The 19,447-nt window shown below is 41.3% G+C and overlaps 2 protein-coding genes across 9 annotated transcripts in view; one reads left to right on the top strand and one right to left on the bottom strand.

The window, feature by feature from the left end:
• Positions 1-14,364, top strand: part of MFSD6 (major facilitator superfamily domain containing 6) — an 89,243-nt gene extending 74,879 nt beyond the window's left edge. For 2 of the 3 annotated variants that reach the window (XM_027555271.1, XM_027555263.1), the window contains 4 exons: positions 7,565-7,726; positions 8,565-8,663; positions 10,044-10,324; positions 12,232-14,364. In XM_027555271.1, the coding sequence (XP_027411072.1) occupies positions 7,565-7,726; positions 8,565-8,663; positions 10,044-10,324; positions 12,232-12,435 (746 nt within the window). In that variant the 3' untranslated portion in view covers positions 12,436-14,364. Of the gene's footprint in view, positions 1-7,564; positions 7,727-8,564; positions 8,664-10,043; positions 10,325-12,057; positions 12,083-12,231 lie in introns of all 3 variants that reach the window. The other variant, XM_027555279.1, reaches the window with a different exon arrangement.
• NEMP2 (nuclear envelope integral membrane protein 2) overlaps positions 11,073-19,447 on the bottom strand; it is a 35,589-nt gene continuing 27,214 nt past the window's right edge. Inside the window, exons 10-12 of one of the 6 annotated variants that reach the window (XM_027555323.1) lie at positions 15,318-16,457; positions 13,831-13,965; positions 11,073-12,168 (exon numbers count right to left, since the gene is read on the bottom strand). The gene's annotated coding sequence lies outside the window, so the exon portion shown is untranslated. Of the gene's footprint in view, positions 12,169-13,329; positions 13,966-15,317; positions 16,458-19,447 lie in introns of those variants that run through there. The other 5 variants (XM_027555332.1, XM_027555295.1, XM_027555313.1 and 2 more) reach the window with 5 other exon arrangements.

The following is a 19,447-nucleotide window of genomic DNA, read 5'->3' as shown; positions in this document are numbered from 1 at the left end:
GGCCATTCAGGTACGACCGAAATCAAATCCCTTATGATTATACAGTGGAAGTGCAAGTAGATTCAAGGGATTAGATCTGATATTCAGAGTGCCTGAAGAACTATGGATGGAGGTTCATAACATTGTACAGGAAGCAGTGACCAAAACCATCCCACAGAAAAAGAAACGCAAAAAAGCAAAGTGGTTATCTGAGGAGGCTTTACAAAAAGCTGACGAAAGAAGAGAAGGCAAAGGCAAAGGAGAAAGAGTAGTGTATCCAACTGAATACAGACTTCCAGAGAATAGCAAGGGGAGATAAGAAGGCCTTCTTAAATCAACAATGCAAAGAAATTGAGGAAAACAGTAGAATGGGAAGGACTAGCGATCTCTTCAGGAAATACCAAGGGAACATTTCATGCAAGAATGGGCATGATAAAGGACAGAAATGGTAAGGACCTAATAGAAGCATAAGAGATAAAGAAGAGGTGACAAGATACACAGAACTATATAGAAAAGGTCCTAATGACCCGGATAACCATGGTGATGAGGTCACTCACCTAGAGCCAGACATCCTGGAGTGTGAAGTCAAGTGGGCCTTAAGAAGTATTACTATGAACAATGCTAGTGGAGGTAACAGAATTCCAGCTGAGCTATCTAAAATCCTAAAAAGATGATGCCATTAAAGTGCTGCACTCAATATGCCAGTAAATGTGGAAAACTCAGTAGTGGCCACAGGACTGGAAATGGTCAGTTTTCATTCCAATCCCCAAGAAGGGCAATGCCAAAGAATGTTTCAACTACCATGCAGTTGCTCTCATTTCACCTGCTGCTGCTGCTGCTAAGTCGCTTCAGTCGTGTCCGACTCTGTGCGACCCCATAGATGGCAGCCCACCAGGCTCTGCTAGCAATGCTCAAAATCTTTCAAGCTAGGCTTCAGCAGTATGTGAGCCAAGAACTTCCAGATGTACAAGCTGGGTTTAGAAAAGGCAGAGGAACCAGAGATCAAATTGCCAATGTCCATTGGATAGTAAAAAAAGCAAGTGAATTCCAGAAAAAAATCTGCTTCATTGACTACGCTAAAGCTTTTGACTGTGTGGGTCACAACAAACTGTGGAAAATTCTTAGAGATGGGAATACCAGACCACCTTACATGTCTCCTGAGAAACCTGTATGTGGTCAAGAAGTAACATTTATTAGATTGGTGCAATGTAATTGCAGTTTCGGACCGTGAACTTGAAATCGTTTTAACTAGGCTTAAAACATCTTTATTAATAAAAATAATAATGATTACAGTCAACACATTTTTGCCAATGAGAAATAAATCTGTTTATTCCTGTAGCATAAAAACCCTCTCTTCAGGATTCAGTTAACTCTTGGAAAGCATTTTCTGCTTCCTGCTGGTTGTGGAAGGCTTTTACCTGCAAAAAGTTGTCGAGATGCTTGAAGAAAGGGTAGTCAGTTGATGCAAGGTCAGGTGAATCTGGCTACTGAGGCAAAACTTCAGAGCCCAATTTGTTCAACTCGTGAACCGTTGATTATGCGGCATGCTGTCGGGCGTTGTCACGGGGAAGAACTGGGCCCCTTCTGTTGACCAATGCCAACTGCAGTCATTGCAGTTTTTACTGCATCTCATCAATTTGCTGAGCATACTTCTCAAAGGTAATGGTTTCACCAGGATTCAGAAAGCTGTAGTGGATCAGACTGGCAGCAGACCACCAGTGACCATGATCTTTTTGGTGCAAGTCTGGGGCTTTGGGAAGTGCTTTGGAGCTTCTCGGTCAACCCTTGAGATGGCCATCACCAGCTGTCATATAAAATCCACTTTTTGTCACAATCTGATGGAGAAACGGCTTGCTATTTTGCAGACTTTGAGATGACACTTCAGAACGATTTTTTAAAATTTTTGGTCAGCTCATGAGGCAACCACTTATGGAGCTTTTTCACCTTTCCAATTTGCTTCAATACTAAATGACCACAGAATGGTCAACGTTGAGTTCTTTCACAACTTCGATGACGGTTCTTGGTTGTTGTCAGCTGCCTATGGCAGGCCATTGCACTCCTCATCTTTTGAGGCTTTTGTCTCCTTTGTAAAACTTGAACTGCCACGGCACTGTATATTCGTTAGTTTCTGAGCCAAATGCATTGGTGATGTGAGTGTCTCTGCTGTTTTATGACTCATTTTGAACTTGAATCAAGAAACTGATAAAATCTGCTTTTTGTCTAACATCATTTCCCTAAGTATAAACAGCAAATAATGTCATTAGCAAAAAAATGAAGCGAGAAACACCCATTAAAATGATGTATAACATAACCACATATATTTAAGAATGTATTCTAATATCAAATGGTAAAGTTCTACAGAGCAGAACTGCAGTTACTTTTGCACCAACCTAACAGAACCAGACATGGAACAACTCACTGGTTCAACACTGTGAAAGCGGTATGACAAGGCTATCTATTGTCACCCTGTTAATTTAACTTATATGAATTGTACAACATGTGAAATTCTGGGCTGGATGAATCACAAGCTGGAATCGATTGCTGGGAGAAATATCAAAAGCCTCAGATATGCAGATGATATCACTATAATGGCAGAAAGTGAAGAGAAACTAAAGAGCTTCATAATAAAGGTGAAAGAGGAGAGTGAAAAAGCTAGCCTATAATTGAATATTCAAAAACTAAGATCATGGTATCTGGTCCCATCACTTCATGGCAAATAGAAGGGGAAAAAGTGAAAGCAGTAAAGACTTTATTTTTTTTGGTCTCCAAAATCACTGCAGATGGTGACTGCAGCCATGAAATTAAAAGACGCTGCTCCTTGGAAGGAAAGCTATGACAAACCCAGACAGTGTATTAAAAAGCAGAGACATCACTTTGCCGACAAAGGTCCATATAGTCACAGCTTTGGTTTTTCCAGTAGTCATGTACAGATGCGAGTTGGACCATAAAGAAGGCTGAGCACCAAAGAATTGATCCTTTCAAATTGTGCTGGAGAAGACTCTTGAGAGTCTAGTCAAAGCTATGGTTTTTCCAGTGGTTGTGTATGGATGTGAGAGTTGGACTGTGAAGAAAGCTGAGCGCCGAAGAATTGTTGCTTTTGAACTGTGGTGTTGGAGAAGACTTGAGAGTCCCTCGGACAGCCAACCAGTCCATCCTAAAGGAGATCAGTCCTGGCTGTTCATTGGAAGGTCTGATGCTGAAGCTGAAACTCCAGTACTTTGGCCACTTGATGCAACGAGCTGACTCATTGGAAAATACCCTGATGCTGTGAAGGACTGAAGGCAAAAGGAGAAGGCGACAACAAAGGATGAAACGGTTAGACGGCATTATCGACTCAATGGACGTGAATATGAGCAAACTCTGGGAGATAGTGGAGGACAGAGGAGCTTGGTGTGCCGCAGTCCATGGGGTGTCAGAGGCCTACACAACTTAGCAACTGAATAGCAATGTATTTGATTACATGCTCAACACTGTGAATTTTACCTTAGGTGCTGAATATTTTTGCTTTCCTACAAATATTCTTGAGCTTTGTTCTGGAACATACCTAAACTTAGAAAGAGTATGACCCTCTTGAGTCTTGCTTTTAAACATTACTTAGATGGGACCAGAACGTTGTTTAAACTAGGGCTCTTTCGTAATACTAACACACGACCTTTTGTTTGTTTTTATCCTCAGTGTCTTTTAAAAACCTTATTTTGCATTAGAGTGTAGCTGATTCACAGCAATTGTGAGAGTTTCAGGCGGACAGCAAAGGTACTCAGCCACATACATACATGTACCCGTTCTCCCCGAACTCCCCTCCCATCCTCGCTGCCGTGGAACAGTAAGCAGAGCTCCCTGTGCTGTACAGAAGGTCCCTGTTGGTTGTCCTAAAACAAGACCCTTCTGAATCGAGCAGTCCCAGGAATCACGAGTTTTTCCAGTTTGGCTGGTAGAAACGGGTACTATTCCCGGCCCTGGATGGGCTCTGAGGAGTGTTTTTTGTATTGTCTTGGGCATTTCTTTACCTGGCTTTGGACGGTTTCTAACACATGCACCTGTTAAGCAGCACTCTGCTGGACACTTGAGGGAAGCCATCTGCGGGCCTCTGGAGTTCCTGTGGCGCGCTCTCTCTGGCTCTCTGACCGGGAGTCCCGGCTGCCCCGTCTTCCCAGACTGTGCCCCATCTCCTCAGTTTGCTGGCCCGCTCTGTGCCTTGCGGCTGTCGGACTCTGGCCCAGTGCACTGGGCCCCTCGCTGTTTCCCGTCTCTCAGAGATCACTGCCCTTATTGCTGACGTCCAGTGTCTTAGGAACTATTGTTTCATATATTTTGTCCAGTTTTTGGTTGTTTCAAGAAGGAAGTAAATCCAGTACCTGTTATTCCAGTTTGGCCAGAAGCAGATTGTCAGATTAAATCTTAAATGAATATTACTCTTTCAGTTTAATTTTCCAAAACATGGGTTAAAACTTTCTGATGATGTTATCTCCAAGTGAGATTAGTTTTCAGGAGCAAGCCCATATCTTAATGTAAGCAGTACCAGATGACTTCTTAATCCTTTGCGGCTGTTTATAAACCTGCTGTGATGGTATCTTCCTGTTCCATGTAAAGCTGTGTTCTAATAAAGACTTAAATTCATTTAGTGTGTAGATGCTGTACCTTAATGATCAATTTTTTCCCAACCTGTTATCTTTATCCTCCTCTCCCTGCCAACCAATGGTGAAGATATAATGAAACTGGTGATGAGGCATTGTAAATAATCCCTGCAGTCTTTTGGAAAACAAACTGGAACTATATATTAAAAGGCAAAAAAGAAAAAAATTATTATATCCTTCGAGTCATTAACCCCACTTGTAGAATTATAGCCAATGTAAATAAGATACATAAAAGCTATCTCTCTGAAAATGTTAATCATAGTGCTAATATACTGGAAAAATTGGAAATAATTTTTAAAAATCGTACTTGATTTACTTCATTATTTTCAGATGTACAGCAAAGTGATTTTTTTAGATTATATTTCATTACAAGTTATTACAAGATACTGAATTTCCTGTTATACCATAAATCCTTATTGCTTATCTGCTTTTTGTATAGTAGTTTTATCTGTTAATTTCATATTCCTAATTTGTACCCCCTCTTCCCTCTCCCCTTTGATAACTATATGTTTGTTTTCTGTGGCTGTGAGCCTGTTTCTGGTTTGTATATGGATTCATCTGTATTATTTTTTACATCCCACATATAAGTGATATCATATAGTAACTGTCTTTATCTGCCTGACTTCGTTATAACACTTCTAGGCCCATGCCTGTTGCTGTCAATGGGAATGTTTCATTTTTTTGGCTGAGTTATATCCCACTGTGCATCTGTGTGCCACATCTTTTGAGCCAGTCATGCACTGACGGGCATTTGGTTGCTTCTCTGTCTTGCTATTGTAAATGGTGCTGCTGTGAACATTAGGGTACACATATCTTTTCAAATTAGAATTTTTGCCTTTTCCAGATAATTATCCAGGAGTTGGATTACTGGGTCACATGCTAGCTCTATTTTAGCATTTTAAGGAACCTCCAAACCTCTTTTACCATAGTGGCTGCACAAGTTTACATTCCCCCCAAAGAGTAGGAGAGCTCTCTTTTCTCAACACCCTCTCCAGCATTTTCAGACTTTTTAAATGATGATCATTTTGAATAGTGTGAGGTGATACCTTACTGTGGTTTTGACTTGCATTTCTCTAATGATGAGCAATGATGAGCATCTTTTCATGTGTATGTTGGCCATTTGTATGTCTTCTTTGGAAAAATGTCTGTTTAGGATTTCTGCCCATTCTTTGTTTTTACAATATTGAGTTTTATGAGCTGTTTGGAGATTCTGGATAGTAACTCCTCGTTGGCCACATCACTTGCAAGTATTTTCTTCCATTCCTTAGGTTGTCTTTTTATTTTGTTGATGATTTCTGTGCAAAATCTTTTTAAGTTTGATCAAGTCCCATTTGTTTATTATTGCTTTTATTTCTTTATTGCTTTGGGAGACTGATCTAAGAAAATATTTCTACAATTTATGTCAGAGAATGTTTTGCCTATGTTCTCCTCTAGGAATTTTATGGTGCCATGTCTTACATTTAGGTCTTCAAACCATTTTGAGTTTCTTTTGTATATGGTATGTGGGAGTGTCCTAATTTCATTGATTTACATGTAGCTGTTCATGTTTTCCAACACCACACGGTAAAGACGCTGCCTTTTCTCCACTGTATATTCTTACCTCCTTTGTTGTAGACTAATCGACTGTATGTGCATGGGTTTATTTCTGAGGTCTATTCTGTTCCATTGATCTATGTATCTGTTCTTAATGTCAAAATAGGTACCCAATAAAAGGTTTTAATATCCAAAATATATTTAAAAACGACTACAACAGCAAAGAAACCCAAACAACCCAATTTGAAAATGAGCAAAGACTTGCATAGATTTTCTCCAAGAAGATTTATAGATGGCTAATAAATGAAAAACATTCAGTATCAGTAGCTATTAGGGAATGCAAATCAAAACCACGGTGCGATACCACTTCATACCCATTGTGCTAAGTCGCTTCAGTTATGTCTGACAGTACGCAACCGCGTGCACTATAGCTTGCTAGGCTTCTCTGTCCATGGGGATTCCCCGGGCAAGAATACTGGAGTGGGTTGCCGTGCCCGCCTCCAGGGGCTTTTCCCGACCTAGGGATCGAACCTGCATCTCTTCATGTCTCCTGCATTGGTAGGCGGGTTCTTTACCACTAGTGCCACCTGGGAAGCCCTAATAACCATTAGTATCGTTATTATAAAGACACAGAAGATAACATCTGGTAAGATATGGAAAAACTGAAATTCTTGAGTGGGAATTTCTAGTGGGCATTTCTGGGAATGTGAAAGGGTGCAGCTACTGTGGAAAACAGACCCTCAAAGTGTTAAATATATTACCATGTAACCCAGTAATTCCACTTTAAGGTATATACCCCCAAAGAACTGACACAGGGACTCAGACACTTGCACTTCAGTGTTCACAGCAGCAGCATTCGCAACAGCCAAAAGGTGGAAACAACCCAAATATCCCTCAAGAGATCAATGGATAAACAGTGTTGCAAGGCTACATATCCATAAGCCATAAAAAGGAAGGAAATTCTGGCACATGTAACATGGACGAACTCTGAAGGCTTTATGCTAAGTGAAAGAAGCTAGACACCAAAGAACCAAGCCTGTATGAGCCCACTTGTATGAGGTACCCAAGCAGTCATACTCACATAGAGAATAAACGGTGGTTCTCAAGGCCTGGAGATGGTGTTGTTTAACAGGTGCAGAATTTCAGTTTGTGCTGAAAATAAATTCTGGAGATGGATGGCAGTGATGGGTGCACAAAACTGGAATTGTAGTTAAAGCCGCCGAACCATACACTTAAAAATGGTTAAATGACGAATTTTGTTACGTGTATTTTACCACAAAAAGTATACATCTTTGTTAGATGTGTATATATGTGTGTATGTGTACACGTGTATGTACCTCATTAGTAACTCACATTCCAAAAAAGAGTAGCCTGAGGAGTGCTGATCAGCCATCCCGCCTGCTCCCCTCTCTCCCCAGGAGTGACACACGCGGCCATCTGGGCGGCCTGCATTTCTTATCTCAGTGCCGCGGTTCCCCCTGAGCTGAGGACGTCTGCTCAGGGCATCCTGCAAGGCCTGCATCTGGGTTTGGGGAGAGGCTGTGGTGCCATGATTGGAGGCGTGTTAGTCAACTTTTTTGGTAAGGATGGCTTGCTTTCTTTCCCTTTCTTCTTTGATGAAACCTTAAAAATTTTCAGCAACACCTCCATAAACGCTCAGGTTATTACTGAAGATCGCCAGAAGCTAGACTCTCGTTTTCATATTCTTTTTCTAGCTTTCACAGTAGTCAGATTTGCAGTGCAGTGTGCTTCAGTAGTTAAGAGGATTAGAGCAGACAGACAGTTAACCGCAGTGCAACCCAGGTACCTCAGAGGAGCCAAACAAAGGAACAAGCCCGCGTGATTTTGGTGTGAGGTGCCCTAAACCTGTTGATGAAAACGCTGGAGAAAAGATAATCATCACTGTTTCTCCATCTGGCTTTGGTGACCTCCCTGCGCCTGTGGTAACAGTCTGTCTGCTCCATCAGCTCCCCCTTACCGGAAATACAGGGGCCGAGGTGGAGGTGGGATTATTCTGCTCCAGGATCTTGGACTACTCAGTCATCTATAGAAGGTGGGCTCAGAGATGTCTGAATTTATAGCACCTATTGAGCTTGGCTGTTTTAACTACAGATTAATAGGACTGTTTATAACAGGTAGATGGCCTTTATGAAGAAGAGAGCCCACTGCATTTTAAAAAGGCACTCAGAGACAGTCCCTTTATTTTATAAATGCAGTCTGATCAATGACAGATATGCAATACCAGCTCTTGGGTCTCTTGACAACTACCCAGACTTGTTTTTCCTTCGGTATGAAGCTAACGGCCACTTGCCATTCTCTGCTCTGCTGCCTTTGTCAGCTTTAGAACATCTACAGGCCTGGGTGAGGGCTACCTGCCTTTCCAGGAACTACTCTCTAGAGCACCACTTGTTTTCACAGGGGCTGCTGCAACCTTCCGAGGAATTGGCATGGCCTGCCTGGTGATCCTCCTGCTCTTTGCCCTGATCCAGTGGCTGGCAGTACCAGATGAGGAAGAAGGTAGACATGTTCATTGATCCTTAATGGTTCTAAAGGCTGAAGCCAAGGGGAGTTCTGCACATACCCCTGAGAAACCCAGAGGTGGTAACAATGTGCCACAGACCTGCATGGCTCTGAGCTCGTGTGCACCACGGCTGGAGAGATGCCACTTGCTGTGTTGAAAAGAATACTGGTTGTTTAAATAAAATGGGGTTTTCTTCCTTTTGTTTTGTCTTATGGTACAAGGTACTAGGGAAAGTATTGGTTTTAAATTTCTCTGGTATTCTAAAGAGATTTAAATTTTAAATACATAAAGGACTGTACAGTCATTTTACTATTAGGGACAGGAAGTGGTATTCATCTCTGTGCCTTAACTTCATCTGAAAAAAAAAAAAAAGCCTAAACGTTAATTTGAAGTCTTCCCTTAATTAGGCATGAGAGTGAAAATGGTAGCTGCTTAGTCGTGTCCGACTCTTTGTGACCCCATGGACTGTGGCCCACCAGGCTCCTTGGTACCATGGGATTCTCCAGGCAAGAGTCCTAGAGTGGGTTGCCATTCCCTTCTCCAGGGGATCTTCCCAACCCAGGGATTGAACCAAGGTCTCCTGCATTGCAGGCAGATTAGATATGGACTTCATTAAAATTACTATACACTAAGGTTATATCCAATATAATATGTGGATGAAAACAAGTTTTCAACTTATTTGGGCGGTGAACTTTTTAATTTGTTTTTGAATGAAGAAGGCCAACCATTAAAACAAATATTCTTTCTCAGCTCCTGAGTCCTGAAACAGGCTCATCTTCTATGGTGTCTTGTCCTTTGAGGAGCATTTGCCTCAAGTACTCAAAGTGCTTCTATTAAGAGAAAAACTAACTTGTTACAGAAACCCCAGAGACAAATTTTAATGCCAACAAGTTACTCAGTCAGAAAGACCAATGCTGACTTTTCTCAGTCTTGTTCTACCATAATCCTAACCACGTCATATCTCTTACATAGCTTGGTCCATGTCTTCAGTAGAAGTCTGATAAAAGCATCTGTCATGTGATTTTCCCATTTTGATGCTTATCTTTACAATTTCAGTTACTTTAAGTGGGCTGAAGCTATAACCTATGCCCCACAAATATGATATACTGATACATTAACAATACGTTTCAAAAATATGTTCATGTCTGTTAGGCTCTGTAAGACCTGGAAGGCAGACATCACATTCATTTGCTCAGTAATCTCCACCAGGTAGAGAAGCCTCCCTTGCTGCACTGCAACTTGCTGACATTCCCAAGCACACTAGAATGGGCTTATCAAGGTTGTCTGTTTATTTTTTACTGTTTATATATACTTACATGCATCTGTTTAAATATGCAGAAAATTGACAAATGATTTAAACACGATTTTCTCTCCAGACAAGACGATGTTGGCAGAAAGGATTCCTGTTCCTTCTAGCCCTGTTCCCATAGCAACCATCGACTTGGTCCAGCAACAGACAGAAGATGTTATGCCACGCACTGAGCCCAGACTTCCCCCCAAGAAAACCAAGCACCAGGAAGAACAGGAGGATGTGAACAAGCCAGCCTGGGGGGTCAGTTCCTCTCCCTGGGTGACCTTTGCCTACGCACTCTACCAGATCAAAGAGTTGATGCAGCTCACGAGGGACAGCCGTGCTTCTGAGATACAGCCTCTCCAGGTAAAGGTCCTCTGCCCCACCTTACAGGGGCCTGGTTGTTCCAGATGCTTGTTCAGCGAAACTTCTGGGAGGTCTGACGGGGGAAATAAACATGCAGACAGGTAATTTCAGTACTTTCGTGACAAGTGTGTTACAGAGGTGTATACAAGGTCTCATAGGGAAAACTCTGCCTTACACAGTTCAGAAAGGCCTCCAGAGAAGACAGTACTTCTTGAAAGAAGTTCATTCTGATTTTCTATATTTCTTTAAAATGTCTGTGTTGATGGACACTAGTTACTGTGTGGATATATGGTTCTTGCCTTGGTGGATTATATATATATTAATCTCCAATTTAAAAATTCTAGTGGGGACTTTTTATATAGTAGTATGTCAATAAATATCTGATGAATTAGTACTCTGAGCCACTGTAGGCGTCTTATAGGATACCCAACTGAGTGGAGTGTGGATTTGCTGGTGGGCTCACCTCAAAGATAAAAAGTGTGGTTTTTCTTATCCTCCAGAGTTGTGTCTCTCCTGAGTAGAGTCGAATCGCATGGATAAAACATTGTAGGTAACTGTCACTGAAGCTATATTAATACTTTTGGAAAATGATTAAGTGTGACTTCGTTTAGCCAAGGTAACGACTTTAACGTCCCTGTGTTCTTTTAATCAAATCATTCTCTTTCATGGGATGAATCCTCAGTTTTATATCTAGAGCAGTTTCAGAGGACACAGGAGGAAAAAAAATAAAGGAGAAAGACTTAAAGAGTACTTTGATAATTTCTTTAATTTGAAATACATTAATTTATCACAATTTTGTAAACTAACATAGTATTTCTATAGCTTAAACCAAATCTGATTCTTTGCTGGTAACGTCTAGTCCATGTATGATCTTACTGGTCTATCAAGATAAACTCATGCAAATCCTCTGCTTACAAGTCAAGAGGGGCGATAAGAGGGTGGAAGACCGTATGAAGGAGGTGAAGCAGGAGAAAAAAATAAGGTCTTCTGCCCAAACGGCAGTGTTTTCATACTTTGGACACTTATCCTCATTTTCACAGAAGCCTATGAGGCTTAAGTATCATGAAACATTTTTTTCTGGTATGTTAAGATTAATTAAAACTAGCTGGTATAACTTATAAAGAAGTCATCATACGATTTTTTCTTTCACATTTTAGAATCAATTACAGAAATAAAACTTTTTTTTTTGGTGCTTAGCTATTTGAAGTGATGGGTATTAGTTTGGAGGGCAATCCATTAAAGAAAAACAAAAACATATTTTTTGATTTTCAGAAACCAGGAATGTGGTATTTTACAGACATGGTGTAGGTGATGTTCTGGAGTGATAGGTACTCCCTCAAACCAGCTGGTCACATAGGGGCTCATTTACTTTTTTTTTTTTTTTTTTTTACATGGATGTTCCACCTTATTTGTTTAGTTAAATACACATCAGGATTCTTCATTTCAGGACCTTTCTTTTCCTGGTCCCATCTCCAAGGCCGAGAACGCCTTCCTCACTCCCTGTTAGACAAGGTGCCTTCCAGCCTTGAATGCTCTGGCCTCAGCAAACGGCATGAGTTTCCATTCCATGCTGCTCACCCAGCGACTTGCCACAATGGCCAGTGGGGGCCCAGGAAGCATCTGCTGATGTAGACTGTTTTCCTCAGAGTAACAGGCATTTTGGTAGTAATGTATCCTTTATCCACAAGGTACATCTGCTTACAGTGTTTATGTTTTTCATGCGGCTTTGGCAGTTGCACGTAGGAAAGGAGATGAAAGGTAAGCCGTTCCACCCTTATTCCTCAATTACTTGTTTCCTGAAGTCGCTGCTTCAGGATGCTCTCCCCATGCTGCCTCTGTCTTACCTGAAAGCATATAAAAAGTTTGCTAGCACTGACCATGGGGCATATCCTATCTTTACCTTCCAGGGGACCAGTGAGAATCAGAAAACTTCTGCAGCTGGTGGAGCCCAGCTTGGACCATGTGAGGCTCCCCCTGACCCACCTAGAAGCCAGCCATCCCCTCCAGCAGCCGCATCTCAGACGCAGAGCAGCCCTGCTCACCCCAGTGTGGACCCGCGCGCAGAGGACAGTGAGGACCACCAGGCTCCGCCTGCCGCTGGGGGACACTGAGGCGTCCCGCTCACCTCACACCCTGCATGGAGCTGGGCTCCTCTGCCAGGACGGAGGGAGAGGCGCCTGAACCCAGGACACGCCTCACTTGAGGAGCATAGCGCCACATACGCTTCTAAACACCTGAACTCATCACCATGGAGACACTCACACACACAGGAGCTGCAGTACATATTGGCAGAAGCAGGCCACCTCCCCCAGCCCCACCGGAGTCACGGGGGAAAACGGAGTCAGTGAGGGCTTTCGGTTCTGGGTTTGTAGGTTAAGGACCACAGGACTTCTCTGCCAGGGCAGTAAGAGTTGGAGCCAGCAGTTACACTGAATGGGTGGAGGGGAAGAAAGTGTTTCAAGGTGAATGCTGATGTAAGTTCCCTCTTCTGATTATTTATTCTGATTATTTGGTTCTTAATGCAAACGGGGAAGAAACAGAATACATCTATAATTTTGTTTCTTTTAAAAAGAACCATTTAAAAATTATAAGACTTATTTTAAAAGTAACCAGATAAAAGTTGGTAGCATCTATGTTTTTGTTTAATACGAAAGAAAAAAAAAAAAAAGGAAAAAGTTTCGTTAGAAACTCGGGATATCTCTAGGAAATATATTTTTATATGTGTATGGTATATAATGAAAATAGTCAATTCTTGGAGCAGCAAAAGCTGTTACTGACCACTGCAAGCTAAGCTGAGCTTTAAAATGCCTTCTGTTTTAAATGGGCTTTAAGACCAGAGGAAGGAATATTTGAAATAAACCAACCAACTCAGTATGCTGTGGCTTGATAGACAAAGGTTTACTAAATATATTGATACTGTAAATAGCCTCTATCACTATTTACAGCTTTCTAGTGATTTGGGCTCTAATTAGCTGATGGAATAAAACAAACAAACACAAAATCAATGAATTCCTAAAGGTTTCTTTTAATTAAGCAGTACTACTTACAAATAACAGTATAAGATTTAAGTGCCTGGGGAGGGATACAATTTTTTAAAATTACATAATGGCTCAGTTTTTGTTTTGTTTTTGGTGAGGGGAAAAGGTGGTGACAGGAAGCCAGGAACGGGAAAGACAGAAATAAGAAGTTAAGTACACTTTCCAATGACCTAAGACACAAATATCAGTACATTCTTTCCCATGAAGACACAGTCAGACACTGGACAGTTCAGGTATGAGCACACTACTGGGATACTGCAGCTACAGTCAGGACAGTGGCCAGGTGACTCCTGCGTAGAGCATGCTGCTAAAAATGAACGCTGAGGTTACAGGAAGCCTTGGGGGAGGGCTGTGGACAAGGGAACACGGCTTCAGCTGAAGGAAGGTCAGTTACACAGTGTCTACGATACTGTGGATGAGCACAGACGAGAGGAAAGAAAAGAACAGAGTTAAAAATGAAAAACTCACCTTCCTCTCTGACCCCAACTAGGCAGGACCAACTGTAAAGTAAGGGCTTCCTCACGACACCGCACTTCTGCCCACAACAGCATCTGGGAGAAGGCACTCTACACTTGGATATCTAGCTTCACCACAGCACACAGCCTAAAAATAAAATAATGGGAAGGAACAGAATTAAGCAAATAGTTATTTTTGCACTTGACTGAAATGTACTGTACTGTAAATTATCATAACTCATTTTAAGTGACCTTTAAAAATCAGATGTATTTATTATGCTTATGTAATTATAGAAATAGAGAGACGGGTGACAGGCTGAACCTCACCTATGAATATACAGTATGTGGATTTGTGAAACTGACTGTAGGAAGTCAAAAAACTTCTACTGTGTCTTGTGTTTACAGTTCTGATTTATTCCTCTGAAAAGCCTGCTGTTTTGGAAATGCACAGTTGACATGTTCAAATAAACCTAACCATTTTTAAATATTTCCTAAATGATAATGATGTGACCAAACAAATAAAAGTCCCTTGCTCTGTAATGAATGAGATCAAATTCTACAGACCTTTATTATGAGACATTTACTGTGAGAGCTGATTCAACAATGCAGTAATTTCCAACCTTTCAGAACAGACACCTTCATGGGTTTGTAGACTTTGTGACTTCTGTCCTTAAAGTGCCATTAAAAAATAGAGTGCAAATTAAATTTTGATTTGATAATTTTATAATCCCTTTTGAGAACCCCTGGAAATACCTAGGGAAGTCACAAAGCCCAGGCTGGCAATCAGTGCCTTAATGACCTGTTTCATATTTTTCCCTTAATTGTAGAAAAAGTAAATCAGGCAAAGCGCTGAGCGCATGTGGTATCTGAAGAGGTTAGTTGCGAATTAGTAAACTATTGCTCAGAGCCTTCAGTAGATAACAGATGACCCTAACACACATACCTCCACCTACCAAAAAAACCTCATGAAAAGTATAAGGAATTCACAGGAAGATCACAGCCTTACTGGCTTATTCATCTTGTCATGGGCCACAGGAAGCAGAATGCTGTTGAAGTGCTTCCCTCTGATGGCAGTTCCTCCAAAACTGCCAGGGTGGAGGCTGCCATGGCGCTGGGACCATTATTTAAGCAGTATTCCTTGCAGTGGATCTGGAGTTAGGCAGCGATTCTGGGAGGTTAGTTACTCACAGGAAGCCACACCCGTTGTTACCGGGTGCTTGCAGTGTGCTGATGACCTTGTTCTTCTGCCTTACAACCACCCGCTGTGATACGTATCACTGTCCCCACGTTAAGTATGAGGATTCTGCAGCTAACTCAGCTTATGTTATGGGGCCCAGGTCACAAAGCCAGGATTCAAAACTCAAACCCACCTAATGTCCACCCAGGACTTTCCCTGACCCCAGGAGGCGGGGAGGCCTTCCCTGCTTCTGTTGTGGTAAAATGAGCCTGAAGAAAAGCCCTGGTCATTCTGAATCCCCCCCTCACGTGCCTGGTACTCACAGGGCACGGTTGTAGCTCCATTTAGGATCCCTAGATATTCCAGATACGTGGAAGTCCAGCACCTTCAAACTCCAGCTGTTAGTCGTGAGTGCCACCCTGGGGGTAACTTGGAAGGTTTGGCAACCTGCAGAGAAAACTTGGAGGTCAGCGGGGATTCTGAAGACCAATGCCATGGAGTCAGGAAGGGCCAGCTGACACATCCACTGCTCCATGTCCTGAGGCGACAGCCTTGTAGAAGAGCGCCCTCTAGTGTGGCAGCCATAAGCCACAAGCAGTTCTTAAGTGGTTGCCATGTGGCTAGTACATCCGAGGAATTCAATTTCTCTTGCTGTTTAAACAGCCACATGTGGCTCCTGGCTATTATGCTGGACATGCAGAAACAGAGGAAGAAACCACCTTTGGCAGATCTCTGGGTCTTAGTTTTCTCATCTTCACTGTGAAAGGCTGGACCCTAAAATTAACATTATTTTGTGAAGAGGCATTACGTTACACCACCTCATGTGGTTTTAAGGACAAAATGACAAGGTTATCAGCACACAACAAGCGCCCCGTAACAATGGGTGTGGCTTCCTGTGAGTGACTAACCTAGAATCACTGCCTAACTCCACATCGACTCTTAGGTTGTGACAGAGCTGAATGTAGGGAAGCAAAAGATGGTTTTCTCTTCAGAAATTCTTCTGTTCCTGGGTGCGAGAAATGGAGAAAGCTACTTCTGAAGCCCCAGAGCAGTCCTGTGAACCCCTGGCTCAAGAATCCCAAATCACCAGGCAGACTGGAGAAAGGCTGGTGTCTGGACAGACAGAGAATAAAGGGGGAAGGGGAAGTGGGCTCTCAAATCACAAAGCGACTTACCTTACGCAAGGACAAACTGTGATTTAAAGTAAGACTTTAAACCAGTAAGCCAGAAACTTGGTGATGTCCAGAGGGGGAAGATATGAGCCAGACCAGGTGAGTACCTTATTCTCACTCAGCTCCCATCTCCTTCAGGTGTGAATGCAGGACCACTTACCCCACTGTGGCTCCAGGGAGGTCCCCACTTTCTGACGGCAACCCAAGGACCTCTAGAGTGCTGGCCATGGAGCCCCACCGTGTGGATGTGCGTCTCGCTGCTGCCAGTGGGGACTTACACCTGGAAGTAACCTGTGTGGCATCAGGGACCTCCTCTGTAAAGTCAAGGTCATCAAGCATCGGCCTTACTTCTGATGTCTAAATGACATGCCTTACACACAGTACGCACTCCATAATACTGCCAGCATTCTTGTGTGGCAGACAGACACAAATGCTGTCTCATTTCTCCAATCAAGTTCCAGCTCTGAGTATTTTGTGACATTTGAATCCACTGCACGCTGGATTATGCATGCATAATCTATAGTACCACAGATTAGTATTATCTATCTATAGTACTATAGATATAGTACTCTAGTACTATGTTACATGCTTACCTATACCCAGTAAGCTGTCTAATAAGGCATTCCATTATTAGTTCCATTGGAACTTATTCTAATAAGTTCCAACATGAACTGTAAACATTAAGTGATCAGAGATATTAAAGGATAAAATTAATCAAAACATAAGTTGAAGAGGATGGGGGGATAAATGACAAGTAATGTTATATGCCAACAAACTGGGCAACCTAGAAGAAACAAATTTCTAGAAACATACAGCCTGCCAAGACTGAGTCAAGAAAAAACAAGCAATTTGAACAGATCGATCACTAGAAAAGATAGAATCTGAAATAATAAAACTCCCTGCAAACCAAACTCCAGGACCAGATGGCTTCATTGGGGAATTCTACCAAACATATAAAGAGGAATTTATACCTATCCTTCTCAAAAAAGATTTCAAAAAAATCAAAGACAAAGGAACACTCTCAAATTCATTCTGTAAGGCCACCATTACCCTGATACCAAAACCAGACAAAGACAACACAAAAAAAGAACTACAGGCCAATATCACTGATGAACATAGATGCAAAAATCCTCAACAAAATTTTAGCAAACAGAATTCAGCAACACATCAAAAAGCTAATACACCATGATCAAGTTGGGATTATTCCAGCAATGCAAGGATTCTTCAATAAACACAAATCAATCATTGTGATACACCATATTAACAAACTGATAGATTAAAACCATATGATAACCTCAACAGATGCAGGAAAAACCTTTGACAAAATTCAGTACCCATTTATGATTAAAACTCTTCAAAAAATGGGCACAGAAGGAACTTACCTCAACAGAATAAAGGCCATATATAAGCCTACAGCAAACATGAGTCTCAATGGTGAAAAACTGAAAGCATTCCCCCTAAGATCAGGAGTGTCCACTTTCACCACTGTTATTCAACATAGTTCTGGAAGTCCTAGCTATAGCAATCAGAGAAGAAAAATAAATAAAAGGAATCCAGATCAGAAAAGAAGTAAAACTCTCACTGTTTGCAGATGGCACAATACTGCACATAGAAAACCCTAAAAATAGTATCAGAAAATTACTAATCAGTGAATTTAGCAAAGTTGCAGCATACAAAATCAATACATAGAAATCACTTGCATTCTACATACTAACAATGAAAAATCAGAAAGAGCAATTAAGGAATCAACCCCATTTACCACTGCAACAAAAAGAAGTATCTGGGAATAAACTTACCTAAGGAGACAAAAGAACTGTACACAGAAAATTATAAGACACTGATGAAAGAAATCATAGACAACATAAACAGATGAAGAGCTATTCCATGTTCCTAGGTAGGAAGAATCAATATTGTGAAAATGACTACACTACCAAATGCAATCTACAGATTCAATGTGATCCCTATCAAATTACCAATGACATTTTTCACAGACCTAGAACAAAAAATTTCACAATTCATATGGAAACAAAAGACCCCAAATAGCCAAAGCAGCCTTGAGAAAGAAGAATGGAGCTGGAGGAATCAACCTTCCTGACTTCAGATTATATTACAAAGCTACAGTATGGGACTGGCATAAAAACAGAAATATAGACCAATAGAACAAGGTAGAAAACCCAGAAATGAACCCATGCACCTATGGGTACCTTATTTTTGACAAAGGAGGCAAGAATATATACAGTGGGGGCAAAGACAGCCTCTTCAATAAATGGTGCTGGGAAAACTGGACAGCTACATGTAAAAGAATGAAATTAGAACACTTCCTAACACCATACACAAAGATAAACTCAAAATGGATTAAAGACCTAAATGTAAGACCAGAAACTATAAAACTCTTAGAGGAAAACACAGGCAGAATGCTCGATGACATAAATCAAAGCAAGATCCTCATTACTTCCTAGAGTAATGGAAATAAAAACAAAAGTAAACAAGTTGGGCCTGATTAAACTTAAAAGCGTTTGCACAGCAAAGGAAACTATAAGCAAGGTGAAAAGAAAATCCTCAGAATGGGAGAAAACAATAGCAAATGAAACAACTGACAAAGGATTAATTTCCAAAATATACAAGCAGCTCGTACAACTCAATACCAGAAAAACAAAACAACCCAATCAAAACGTGGGGAAAATATTTAAATAGACGTTTCTTCAAAGAAGACATACAGATGGCTAGCAAACACATGAAAAGATGCTCAACATCGCTCATTACTAGAGAAATGCAAATCAAAACTACAATGAGATATCACCTCACACCAGTCAGAATGGCCATCGCCCAAAAGTCCACAAACAATAAATGCTGGAGAGGATGTGGAGAAAAGGGAACACTCTTGCACTGTTGAATGTAAATTGGTACAAGCCACTATGGAAGATGGTATGGAGATTCCTTAAAAAACAAGAATAAAACCACCCATATGACCTAGCAATCCCACTCCTAAGCATATACCCTGAGGAAATAAAAATTGAAAAAGACACAGGTATCCCATTGTTCACTCCAGCTCTATTTACAATAGCTAGAACATGGAAGCGACCTAGATGCCCACTGACAGATAAATGGATACAGAAGTTGTGGTACATATACACAATGGAACATTACTCAGCCATAAAAAGGAATGCATTTGAGTCTGTTCTAATGACGTGGATGAACCTAGAACCTATTATACAGAGTGAGGTAAGCCAGGAAGAGCTAGATAAACATCGTATTCTGACGCATATATATGGAATCTAGAA

This window comes from Bos indicus x Bos taurus, chromosome 2, assembly GCF_003369695.1.
Source record: "Bos indicus x Bos taurus breed Angus x Brahman F1 hybrid chromosome 2, Bos_hybrid_MaternalHap_v2.0, whole genome shotgun sequence".
Taxonomy (NCBI): domain Eukaryota; kingdom Metazoa; phylum Chordata; class Mammalia; order Artiodactyla; family Bovidae; genus Bos; species Bos indicus x Bos taurus.
Note: the sequence above shows the minus strand (reverse complement) of the source record. Positions and strands in the feature narration are given on the sequence as shown.